Raw genomic sequence first — 12764 nt, forward strand, 5'->3', positions numbered from 1 at the left:
ATTATGCTACTTCAGGTTTCAGATGCAGTTATATTTGAATGCTCCTCCCTATTTTTTAAAAAAACAACCCTTACTACACAGAGACAAGTAAGACATCAGGGAACTGGCTAGGCTAGAACATTTCTTCCTGATGTGTTGGTTTTCTGCATATAGGGAACTTTGCATGGGAAGCATTCAAAACTCAACCCATTATCTAGCCTGCAGTCAGAGAAGGTACATCCTGGAAAGGACTCTTGTGCTTTTTATTCCCTCAATATATAGTCTTTCCTACTCTGTTATCATGAGCCCCATGGCGCAGAATGGTAATCTGCAGTACTGCAGTCCAAGCTGTGCTCACAACCTGAGTTCGACCCTGACGGAAGTTGGTTTCAGGTAGCTGGCTCAAGATTGACTCAGCCTTCCATCCTTCCAAGGTTGGTAAAATGAGTACCCAGCTTGCTGGGGGTAAAGGGAAGATGACTGGGGAAGGCACTGGCAAACCACCCCGTAAACAAAAGTCTGCCTTGTAAACTTTGGGATGTGACGTCACCCCATGGGTCAGGAATGACCCGGTGCTTACACAGGGGACCTTTACCTTTTTCTTTTACTCTCTTATCAAGCCCACTATCTTGTCTATAATTGTGGATACAGTCTCTCAGGTTCTGTACATTTATTACTATTTATTAATTGTTTAAAACAGCTATACGCAGCCTCAGCTTCTTCAAAAATCTGCTTCAGGTGGCTCACAACATAAAAATTAAAGTCATAACACAAAAAATTATGAACAATAACAGCAGTTAACACATTTGGGCAGGCATTCAGGACTCTTTTTACCAAAAATTAAAACTTCCAAGAGAGGTATGGATTTGAAACTACTTGAATTAGTGACATTAAGGCTGCTAACCTGTTTCAGATGTGACATTGGTAGCTTGCTCTAAATTAATAAATGTACAGTGAAATCTTTAAATGTTCAGTGACACTTGTCAGAGAAAACACTTAACATTATAAAAATTAATTGTGTACTGAGCAAGATTTAACCTGCGAGCACTCCTGTAAGAGCTCTGTTTGCTATTCTGCAGTGCCTTTAAGAGCAGTCTCAAACTTCTGGATATGTAACCCACGAGTTCATGATCTTTCTAGATTAGCGGTCACAGCGATTCTGGTTCTCACTGTATTTGTTTCCATTGCTTACAAAAAACCTACATGATGTCATTTCCATCAGTCTTTTTCTTAGCATCCCCTTGAGGCTAATGGGTTGGATCCCAACAAACATGTCTGTGCATGTAAGGGGAGGCAGTTTTTGCCAATTACTCTCCCTTCCTGTGGCAGCCTTTCAACTCCCCCTACTGTTGTTTGTGGCAATCCTCATCCACCTGTATTGTGGAATCCAGGCCTAATTTTGATGTGGTAGTACGATGAAAGTTCAGTAACCTTGAGCTGGGCGAAGATAACCCCAACAGAGGAAGCCTTCCTGAAAAAAATGGATATGATGCTGGTTTATAAAGGTATGCATAGTGTAGCTAGATAGAGACAAGTCCTCGCAAAATTCTAAAATTCAGGGCACTTAATAAAATTAATGGGGCAGTAGAGTCATGATAGTCAAAACAAAACTTTTCCACACAATATATACTTAACTTGCTGTCATGGAATGTTCTGATGGCCAGAAGCTTTAAAGGGCTTTAAGAGGGGATGAGCCTTCATAGAGGATAGGTCCATGGATGACTGTGAGCCCAGATGGTTGAATGGAATCTCTGTGTTTGGAGACAGGTATACCTCTGAATGCAAGATGTTATGAGGCAGCAGCAGCAAAGAGAATCCTTTGAACCCTGCAATGGTTCTTCCAGGGTATCTGGTCAACCGTTGTATGAAACAGGGTGCTGAGCCACCAGGATTCATGTTCTCACGTTTGCTTGAATAGTTTAGTCCCTTGCTTTTCCAGATGCCTTCAGTCATTCCATACTAAATCTAGTTCCTGTTCTGTCTTCCACTTGTGCCACAGTGAGTCTTTTTAAGCCCAGAGTATTAGATAACCATACTGGGGTCTCTAATAAGAAGGGATTTTTAAATGGAAGACTAACAGTGCATTCCTGAGAGGAATGCCTATGCCACTGTTTGAAGGCAATGCTGCTGTGCTGCCTCCAAACAAAGTTTCGGCCGAAACCTCCTCGCGGTGCCAAAAATCTGTGCAACCTATGAGGGTTGCACAGGAGATATGCCACCTAAAAGGGAGATATGCCACCTGAAAGGTGGCTTATCTTGGCCAAAAATAAAGGGGACATTCCCGGCCCAAAAGAGCTGTGGAGGCTGCCTAATGGCGGCTCCTCCCCCATCCTGGCACCAGAACGCCCAGGGAATGCCTCCCGGGACACCGCCATGGCCTTTTACGGCATTGGGAAACCACTGGAAGCCCCGTCGGCATCCTGGGATGGTGCTGCCATGGCAGCTCCCAGGGACCGGCATCCGGGGCTTAGCGCCGGCGTTGGGGCCACTAACGGCAGTGTAAGTAGCCCGGACACCGGCGCTGGGGCCCCAGATGCTGGCGCAGCTCATTCCTGTGCATTTCTGGCCTCCTAAGGAATGTGCTGTTAAGTACCTGTTAATTTAATCAAACACGCAATAACAGCACATATTTTTGCACTATAGAATTTCAGACTATGCAGGGGATCACATGTTCAAATTTTTGTTATATAAGAAATACTAGCTTCAGTGAGCCAAAAATATTAGAGGAGGAATTTCTCTGATTTGCTAGCTTCTAGGTATCAGGGTTTTTTTTACTATGGAGAGGCATTCAAGCATGCAATTTATTGCCTGTAGTTTGAGAGAAGGTATTAATCCCAGGAAGAGAATATTGAGTTGGCTGTGAAAATGCAACAAAATCCAATTTGGGATGTTTTCCCATCACAGCTATCATTTAATCTAGTGTGTGTTTTTTAAAAAAAATATCCCACCACTCCTTGACAGAATGTTTGTAGCTTTTCTGTTTCATTGCATCTTCAGGTCCTTGGGCCATTAGAAAATAATAGCATTAATGGGGGAATTATCAGGTGTCTAAGTTGCCATTGGAATACAGGAGAGGTACAATTTGGTTTGCATGAAGAAGGGTACCTTTGGATCAACCAGTGATATCAGAACAATACTGGCTTATTTTTAGTTTTATCAGAACAATGTTAAACAACCAGATTTCCCAAATATAGCATTTCCTGCATAAAGCCTTTGTTCTTAAAATGTAGTCCTGAAAACATTTTTATTAAAACTGTATTAACTCTCTGATCTGGTAAAGCTTTAACTTCCATTTTTTTTCTACATATGATACCAATTGTCATTCAACTATGAGAATTCAAAAATTGCCCTAAAAGGGCAATTGCAGGGTTATTTGGTACTGCAGTGAGAGTTCTATAATTACAGTCACAGATAACTTATGAGTAAATCCTGTTGAACTCAGTTATGATATGAAACATATTTTGCAAAGATTCATCTAAGTATACACAGACACACAGTCACTCTTCTGTATGAGTGATATTACAGAAATTGACAACAGTGCAGACTAAGATAAAACAGAATGCTGTCACTATGCTCCATTTGTTCATAATACGCTGTTGCATTACTAAATGATGGAGGAAGGAGCCATCTAATATTTTATAGACAAGAAAAACTGTATTCATTTTGAAGGGCATTTTTTGGAGGTAAATTCTTGACTGGCATAGATATGCCCTTATACAGTCAGCTCTTGAATAAGGAATGGTTTTCTTTTCATGCAAGAATGGTCTTGAGCTCTAAACTTGTAGGGCAAATTTGAAGTATCTTATCTCCCCCCAGCTCTTAAATGTTTTACCAGAATAGAAAAGGATGGGCTAGAGAATCTTTAGCATACCAAGTAGATTCAAATGTCACCCATTTAGTAAATAAATCTTAACTCCTCTAGAAATCTTTAGAAAGAACTTTTTAAAAAAGCATGAAATTGATGCACAAAATCCGTACGCAAACAAAGTTCATTAGCAATAAAACAGCACATGGTCTCATTTTATGTTCCCTCTAATGCCTTGCAGTAAAATAAAATGTTTATTTTCCACAGTGTCTTAAAAGGCTATACACAGCAAGGAAACAAAAAAAGGGAACAGTACCCACCAAAACTTAAAACCAATGCTGGTCTTGCTATTTCATAGTTGACAGTTTACTCTCCATATAGGGTAAAATAGGTGTACTCAATTATGTACAATTTATCAAATATATATATTTGAGAAGTTATTTTGTCATAAATATAACAATGGAGTATGTATTCCCGTATTAGTCAAAAGTAATGAACACATGAAGCTGCCTTATACTGAATCGGACCATTGGTCCATCAAAGTCAGTATTGTCTACTCAGACCAGCGGCAGCTCTCCAGGGTCTCAGGCTGAGATCTTTCACATCTACTCGCCTGCTCCCTTTAACTGGAGATGCCAGGGATTGAACCTGGGACCTTCTGCACGCCAAGCAGATGCTGTATCACTGAGCCATAGCTTTGACATTCTTCACAGCTTATGTTATGAAGTAGTTGGTTTTTAACTTGAAGTCTGGAAGCAGAAAGTAGAAGCATTAAAAGATATTATGATGCAGATGGCCATGTCTGGAAATAGTATACGTATAATAATGGGGATGGGGCCGTGCTTATTATATGGCTTGCGCATCAAGGACCTCCTAACCAATAACCTTGCAACTGAATGTCTGAGCAGTATACAAAGGTGTGTTGCAGTAATCTAATCTGGATGTTTTCAGGCACTGATAACTAAAATGAGCTGCCTGAACATATGAATTTCACATATACCAAACCAGGTCTATCTAACTCAGTACGATCTATTCTGACTAGAGGCTCTCCAGGCAACGAAAGACCTGCCGCTTGAGGTCATTTAACAGGCAATACCAGGGACTGAATCTGGCATCTGTTGAATTCAAAGCATGTGCTGTACCACTGGCCATGGCCTCCCTCCACTTCTGCCCAGGAGACTGCACGTACTGCACCAACCTGAGTTGGTAGGATGCATTTCATGCAACTGATGCCACCTGGATCCAAAGGAAAGGATGGATCCAGCCCCCTAACAAATTCCTGAATGCCACAGAACAGATTTCGTGGAGCCAAGCAACAATATCTCAGCACCACCTTCCAGAATCTTTCAACCAGAGAGGAATGGAAATACCAGAGCATGGTGTCTCCCACCTGCAATAGATGGTCAATAGTATCAAAAACGGATGAGAAATCCAGAAGAAGAAGAGTTGGTTTTTATATGCTAACTTTCTCTACCTTTTAAGGAGAATCAAACCAGCTTACATTCTCCTTACCTTCCTCTCCTCCCCACAACAGACAGCTTGTGAGGTAGGTGGGGCTGAGAGAGTTCTGAGAACTGTGACTGGCCCAAAGTCACCCAGCTGGCTTCATGTGGAGGAATGGGGGAACCAACCTGGCTCATCAGATTAGAGTTTGCTGCTCATGTGGAGGAGTGGGGAGAAACCCGGTTCTCCAGATCAGAGTCCACTGCTCTTAACCACTACACCACGCTGGCTCTCAAGAATTCATCCTCTCTCCCCGCCCCCCCCATCAGATCGGATATGTCACAGCATAGGTCATCACGGAAGGCAACCAAAGCTGTTTTGGTGCTGAATTCAAACGAAGCCAGATTGAAATGGGTCCACATAGTATGCGGTTTCTGATATATGAGGTGATAGTCATATTACCTGTTGATGACTGAAGGCACAGGACTTCACTCAATCAGCCTGAGCCTGAACTTATATGTATAACTTATTTTATCTTACGAAATAGGAGAATCTATTAAGCCAGCATAGTGTAATGGTTAGAGTGTCACACTCAGGTTGAAATCCACACTTCCATGGAAGCTTGCTGGGTGATCCCGGGACGGTCACATATTCTCCCCCTAACCAACCTCACAGGGTTGTTGTGAGGATAAAACAGAGGAGAGGAGAAGGGTGTAAGTTGCTTTGGATCCCTGTCTGGGAGAAAGGCATGGCATATATGAAATAAAGGTAAGTAATGTTAGTATTAACAGCCTTAGCTGGAATAGCTGTCAATACAATGCCGACTCTGCCCTCCTGGCTTCTCTGGGAAACAGTGGAACTCAAAAGAGACTTTCTGCTTTGATTTCCTCAAATAACCTTTTTTACCTTGAGGCTAAGCACCATTGTTATCTTTTTGATTCTGCTCTGGTCTGAGTCAGAATGTCAAGTCACAGTCCACAAAAGATCAGACAACTACCATTTTGTAATTTTTTCAGTGATTGAGTTTGAACATGGTTTTTTCTTTTGCTAGTTAACTCAGAATTATTTCTGCACCAGCTCATACACACTTTCACTAAGAACCTCTCAATGCTGCCATCCCTGGTCTTGCTGCTCCATGTTGTAGCTTTACCCCACCCTCCCTTGGCTTCCACAGTGTTTGAAAAGCACTGTATCCAATGATGCCTACTCAATACAGAAGCAGAATTCCTCTAAATCTACAGAAGCAGAATTCCTCAACTGTCTTTCCCCTCCTTTTTGATTCGGGTTCCACTGAGGTTGCAACCTGGGCCAGTCAGAGGGGCGGCCCATTTGGCCTGGGCCTCAAATCTGGACACTTGTCCTGGGCCATGTGAACCTCTGAGAGGGCCTGTGTGTGATCATGCTCACATATTTTCACTTCTCCGTTCTATTGTGATTATAATTTTGGATAATTGCTGTTGGTGCTGTTTTTATTCTGTTCTGTTCTAGGTATGGTTACCCTGGTACCATATAAGCCGTGTTCCTTATTGTTCCTCTAGCAACTTAAATTCATTTTTTTCCAGCCTTCTCCCCTTAGAAGGAGCCCGGTGGGGCAGAGTGGTACGCTGCAGTACTGCAGTCCAAGCTCTGCTCACGACCGGAGTTCGATCCCGACGGAAGTCGGTTTCAGGTAGCCGGCTCAAGGTCTACTCAGCCTTCCGAGCCTCCGAGGTCGGTAAAATGAGAACCCAGCTTTCTGGGGGTAAAGGGAAGATGACTGGGGAAGGCACTGGCAAAACCACCCCGTAAACAAAGTCTGCCTAGAAAACGTCAGGATGTGACATCACCCCATGGGTCAGGAATGACCTGGTGCTTGCACAGGGGACCTTTACATTTACCTTTTACCTCCCCTTAGATGTCCCCATAGACATCTATGAGATATAAGAGGCTCAGCAGTAAACAAGCTTAGTGTGCTCAGCCATAGAGAACTGCCATTTAGAAGAACTGCTAATGTATAACCACACCCTTCTGTCCTCCATGAAACCAGCCTACTCATTGTATGCCTCTGCTGTAGTTTTTCATACTTGTCAAAACAAATTCAGCATACTCTAAAGGATAGCAGTACCGCGGCAGAATGAAAATGCATTTTGTCTTGATCAAGCTCTGGCCTGACTTGGACCTTGCTTGCATCTTATTGAGCTCAGGTGAGGCAGCACAGTTTAACAAAGGTCCTCTGCAGTGTACAGAGCAGGAGAGTGTTGATAGCGCATCAGTCATTTCATATCTACGTGGCATTGATTAATTGGCTGGAGCCTCCCCTCTGTTATGATTACACGGCCATTGCTTGCGTTGGCTGCAGAAACGATTCTTCACAAAAGAAGATTTAATGTGGCCTGCTGGGGCAAAGGAAGAGCAAAGATCTTCCTCATCACAGTGAATTAAACTGATTGTCTGCATTGCTTAATGCAATTAACTTGGGTATAAATAACTGAAGGCTGTCCTTAATGGGAACTGTAGTAGATTGTTACAGAAATGTTGTTTTTCTTAGAGCTTGCCTCAAGGTATGCTTCACTAGGGTTGTTTAAATAGCAACTTTAATTCATTTTCATGCAATTAAACCAAGACAATGTTTCCTGATAAAATAACAATAAAATCACCTAGGGGGAGAATTATAGCTCCTACAGTTAAATCAACTTGCCCATATGTTTAGGATTATGAAAACAATTTCTTTGAGCTATGCCAAACCATTTGAATTTGGTCTTCTATGCTATCAAATATGAATAAATTTCTGTGGTGCCCAGATGTATATTTGACATATTTTAAATAAATGTGCATGCTCCTATAAGGTTTTCTATTTTTAAAAAAGACTAGCATGTTGGAAGACATACATAGAAAATGTGCATTTGTGAATATACCTACCTGTTCTCAGTTGATGCTGCGTTTGGGGGAAGGGGGTTGGATTTTTGAATAAAATTTTAAAACATTGAGGTCTCAGTCCTACACTAATGCACCATAACTACCAAGTTTCATCCCATCAGTTCAGTGGTCCCCAGGCGAGCACATGCACCTCTCTGCTGCCTGTGCATATGGGTTTTCCTTATGTTTATGGGTATATCGTTTAGCCAATTGACCAGGTAGACTGATCTTTTTAAAATGAGTTTAAAAGGAGCCATCGATTATGGAGCAGATTTTTTAAAAAGAAGAACATACTTTAATACAAGTGGTTAGAAGATTCCATCATAGATGCCTCTTGTAACTTTTATTTGTTTCAATGTTTTTATGTGTGTGTATCATCTAAAATAGAATGCTTTCCTTCAGAACTGTGTTGCACATTTAATTTTTAAAAATCATATGATTTCTATAAGCTGTGATAGCCCTGATTATGCTTCTTACCCTTTTCCAATATCATTGCATAGCACACTAGCCTGCAGAGAGATAGCATTCAGTATTTATACCATTGTTGAATTTGCGGCTTTTGATTTTCAACAAAGGAACTAATGGTGTTCCATACAGCCAATAAGGTCACACAATATGTCCCTGAATATATAAAGATCCCAACAGCCATTAGAGCATCTGGCAAACATGATAGTACTGAAATGAAGTGTTTTCACTATTTATGTATTTAATTACTTACTTCATTTATAGGCCTTCTTGCTGGCTGTGAGATGCCATAGAAAATTGGCTGTGAAAATGCAATAGAAAAGTGGTTGAATCGTAAGGGTTTTTTCATTCTTGCTGCCTCTTTCTCAAGCAGGTCTCCAAAATTAAGAAACGGTTGCAGAACTTTGCTGCTGCCATGGTGTTCTAGCGCATGAGAGAGTCATGTGTCTCAACAAGTACAGCAGGCTCTTCTAAAGCTATTGTATATGTACATTTTTAGGATAGGTCAGACAACAGAAAGGCAATTATTAAATTCAAACCACAGTTTATTTAGGCTCCAGCATATTGTTCCAATTTGAAGAAGAGTTGGTTTTTATATGCAACTTTCTCTACCACTTAAGGGAGACTCAAACCGGCTTACAATCACCTTCCCTTCCCCTCCCCACAACAGATACCCTGTGAGGTAGGTGGGGCCGAGAGTGCTCTTAATAGAGCTGTAACTTCCCCAAGGTCACCCAGCTGGCTTTGTGTGTAGGAGTGGGGAAACAATTCCAGTTCACCAGATTAGCCCCCACCACTTGTGGAGGACCGGTAAATCAAACCCGGTTCTCCAGATCAGAGTCCACCGCTCCAAACCACCACACCACACTGGCTCTGTGTATTGTTCTGTGTATTTGCCTGATTGTTTTTGAAAAATGTGATATTTAGGACAGTGGTGTTTTTTTAACTTATCTAATACCACTTTCTGGATTCTTTAACCACAGTAAATCAAACCCGGTTCTCCAGATCAGAGTCCACCGCTCCAAACCACCGTTCTTAACCACTACACCACGCTGGCTCTGTGTATTTGTCCTATTACACTGGTTATTATATGTCTCATTCTACAGATTGCATTGATTTATGATGTGTAATCTGCCTTGAGTCTTGGTGAGAAAGGTGGACTATATAAATAAACATGTCTTCCTCATCTAGGCATAGGCTTTCTGTAAATCTTCTGCACTCTGCTACAAATAAGTGTAGTTCTGCCTTCAAAATTAGTAGTAGAATTTTTTTCTAATTTTTGATAGCACCTTTCTTCCCATCCTATAAACAGATGAAGCCATTTAGGACCTTTAATGATATGTGGAAGGGAAATGGTGATAATTTTGCCCACTACTGAAACAAACTTCTCTCTGGGGTGGAATAGAAACAGATACTTAATAGCACATTAAATGCACCTCAAAGGTTTTGGACAAACAGAGGAATGTATTGGAAAAACCAAGATGGTTTTGAGTAAGCAGAATGTTAAGTCACTAAAACATAGCCAAGAAACTAGCAAAGGGCTGGGAAACCTGATCAAGAACATTTAAAAACTTGCCTTATAAATTTAGGTGCATTTCTCCTTGTTTCATGCAGTTCTTCATAAACTTCCTTTCAGAAGCTATACTTGCTCATCCTAGGATATTAGCCAAACAAGTGGATTTACCTGTGTTATTGGTGGAGGTCATGTATGTATTTTCGTTTTCTCAACAGCTTTCCTGTAGTTCACAGCACTAACACATTTAGGATACACTTTGATTAGCTAATTCGAGTAATATTAAGCATGTGTACAACTGATGATAAAAAAAAGTTAGAGGAGGGTGATCAGAAGCCAATCCAGTTTGTACTTTAAAAAAAAAAGTCATAGTCAGCAAGAGATGGTGCATTTACTTTGCCTACGACATGGCTTTTCTGCCAGTCAGTTCAACCCTCACTTTTCCCCATAGCTAATGGTAAGCTCCATTGGTTGCCAAATAAAATATAAAAAGCACTGAAGTTGCATTCAGTGGATGCCATAAAACTGTGTGCACTCAGCACTATGGCTGAGTCAGGGGCAGACTGGGAGGAAAAAAGGCCCTGACCCCCTCCAAGTGAGGGAGAAGAAATCTGCCAACCTGCTACCCCCACTCTGCATGGCATGCCCAGGCATCTCAGTGCGTCATTCAGTGTGCCTGGAAAGGTGAGTCTGGACCTGTCCTGTCCTTTGCCAGGTGAGCAAACACAAGCCAGGCACAACTCCCACCAGACCGATTGAGATCAGGCCCCATCCTTTGCCGCTCTCGGTGAGCAAGCGAAGCATTATGCATCTCTGACTGGGCAACATTGGGCCAGGCTCATCCAGCTGTTCTAGGTGGGGGTTGGCTGGGCTCGGCCTGTTCTTCACTGGGAGAGACTGGGCCAGACATGTCCCTTACCAGGCAGGGTGAACACGCCCAGGCCAGATGTATCCCTTGCTGGGCAGGATGAGGCCAAGTGTGTCTTTTACTGGACATGGTAAGGCTAGCCAAGCCAGTCCTTCACTAAACCTGGCGAGACAAAGCTGGACCAGGCTTCAGGCCAGGCATGGCAACAAGGTGCCTGATCACAGCAGCAGCGATGATTGCAGCTATCTCTTGCTTGGACTGGGAAGGCCCTGGTGGGGGAGCTACTCCAGGGGGCCCCAGCAGAAGGGTGGCTGTCAGCTTACCACGTCTTTTCCCAATAGAGAGAGCCAGCATGGTGCAGTGGTTAAGAGCAGTGAACTCTAATCTGGAGGATCAGGTTTGATTCCCCACTCCTTCACATGAAGCCTGGTGGGTGTCCTTGGACTAGTCATAGTTCTCTCAACTCTCTCAGCCCCATCTACCTCACAAGGTGTCTGTTGTGGGGAAGGGACAAATACATGAAGCTGCCTTATACTGAATCAGACCCTTGGTCCATCAAAGTCAGTATTGTCTACTCAGAATGGCAGCGGCTCTCCAGAGTCTCAGGCAGGGGTCTATCACATTACCAACCTGCCTGGTCCCTTTATCTGGAAGTGCCGGGGATTGAACCTGGGACATTCTGCATGCCAAGCAGATGCTCTACCACTGAGCTACGGCCCCTCCCCAAGGGAAGGTGATTGTAAGCCGCTTTGAGACTCCTTAAAGGTAGAGAGAAGCAGGGTATAAAAACCCTTCTTGTTCTTAATAGCCAGTCAGCTCTTGTTCTGTGTGCATGTATGCAAAACAAATCATGGGTGAGTTCTGTTTTCCTTGGGAAGTGATGGAACTGGTTTTTAATTTTGTGATTAGAAAGAAGGATTGCTCAGCAAGTCAATATCTGGGATGACTCCCCCTCCCCCATTTATTGCTTAAGAGACAGAAAAACCTGACCAGCAGAAATTCCTCCCCTCATGGTCATGTATGTTGTGTACTTTTTGAACATTGTAGCAGTTGTTCAATAAATGCAAGTCTAACTCCATTGTATTTTTGTATGTCATTATTTGTAATTTGATAGTTTCTGCATTTGTTCTTGGTTTTTATAGGCGAAGAACTGAAAGGAAAGATAACTCTCTGCAAAAACAGAAAAGATCCGCGTTCACTCATAATAACTCTTTCAGTTAAAGACATGAAACAGACATATAGTCTTCAGTGAAGATAATTCAACAACCAGACTTTCAGAGAGAGAGAGAGACCTTTAAAACCTGCCTCATGTTTTCAGATACTTGCATCTGAATAAAGATTGTGATTATTTGTTACAAATTCAAGTGGTTTTTTCTGGAAATGATAGCATTAGTTGTGTTTTTGGAGAAAACTAATAATTTTGTTTTGAACATTTCATACAACAAGAGAAGAAATACCAGTAGGTAGATAAATCTCTGATGAAACTTCAGCGTTAACTAACGAGTCCCATTTTGTGCTTAAAGACCCCTGCCTCTTGTGTATAAGAAACATTCAACTAATATTGCTAGATACCAAGACCATGGTCACACAGCCCGGATAACCTACAAGAACCGATGAATATTGCTAGAGCTTTCAACGTTTTCCTCATCTTCCTGTGCCAGGGGGTTTGAGTCTCCGCATTGAACCACACACGTAGCATTTCGCTGAAGAGCCTCACTGGAGTTAGATAAGACTGCAAAATGGCTTGAAGTAGGTACGTTATACGCGAGGTTATTAGCAGGAGCAAAGTAGTCTCC

The 12764-nt window shown here is 42.2% G+C and overlaps 1 protein-coding gene across 1 annotated transcript in view; it reads left to right on the forward strand.

The window, feature by feature from the left end:
• The window catches only part of PRMT3 (protein arginine methyltransferase 3), a 91058-nt gene extending 78816 nt beyond the window's left edge, over positions 1-12242 (forward strand). Inside the window, exon 16 of the mRNA XM_056851925.1 lies at positions 12111-12242. Coding sequence (XP_056707903.1) covers positions 12111-12220 — 110 coding nt within the window. The 3' untranslated portion in view covers positions 12221-12242. The remainder of the gene's footprint in view (positions 1-12110) is intronic.
• Positions 12243-12764: the final 522 nt, after the last annotated feature.

Source organism: Euleptes europaea, chromosome 6 (genome assembly GCF_029931775.1).
Source record: "Euleptes europaea isolate rEulEur1 chromosome 6, rEulEur1.hap1, whole genome shotgun sequence".
In the NCBI taxonomy this organism is placed as follows: Eukaryota; Metazoa; Chordata; class Lepidosauria; order Squamata; family Sphaerodactylidae; genus Euleptes; species Euleptes europaea.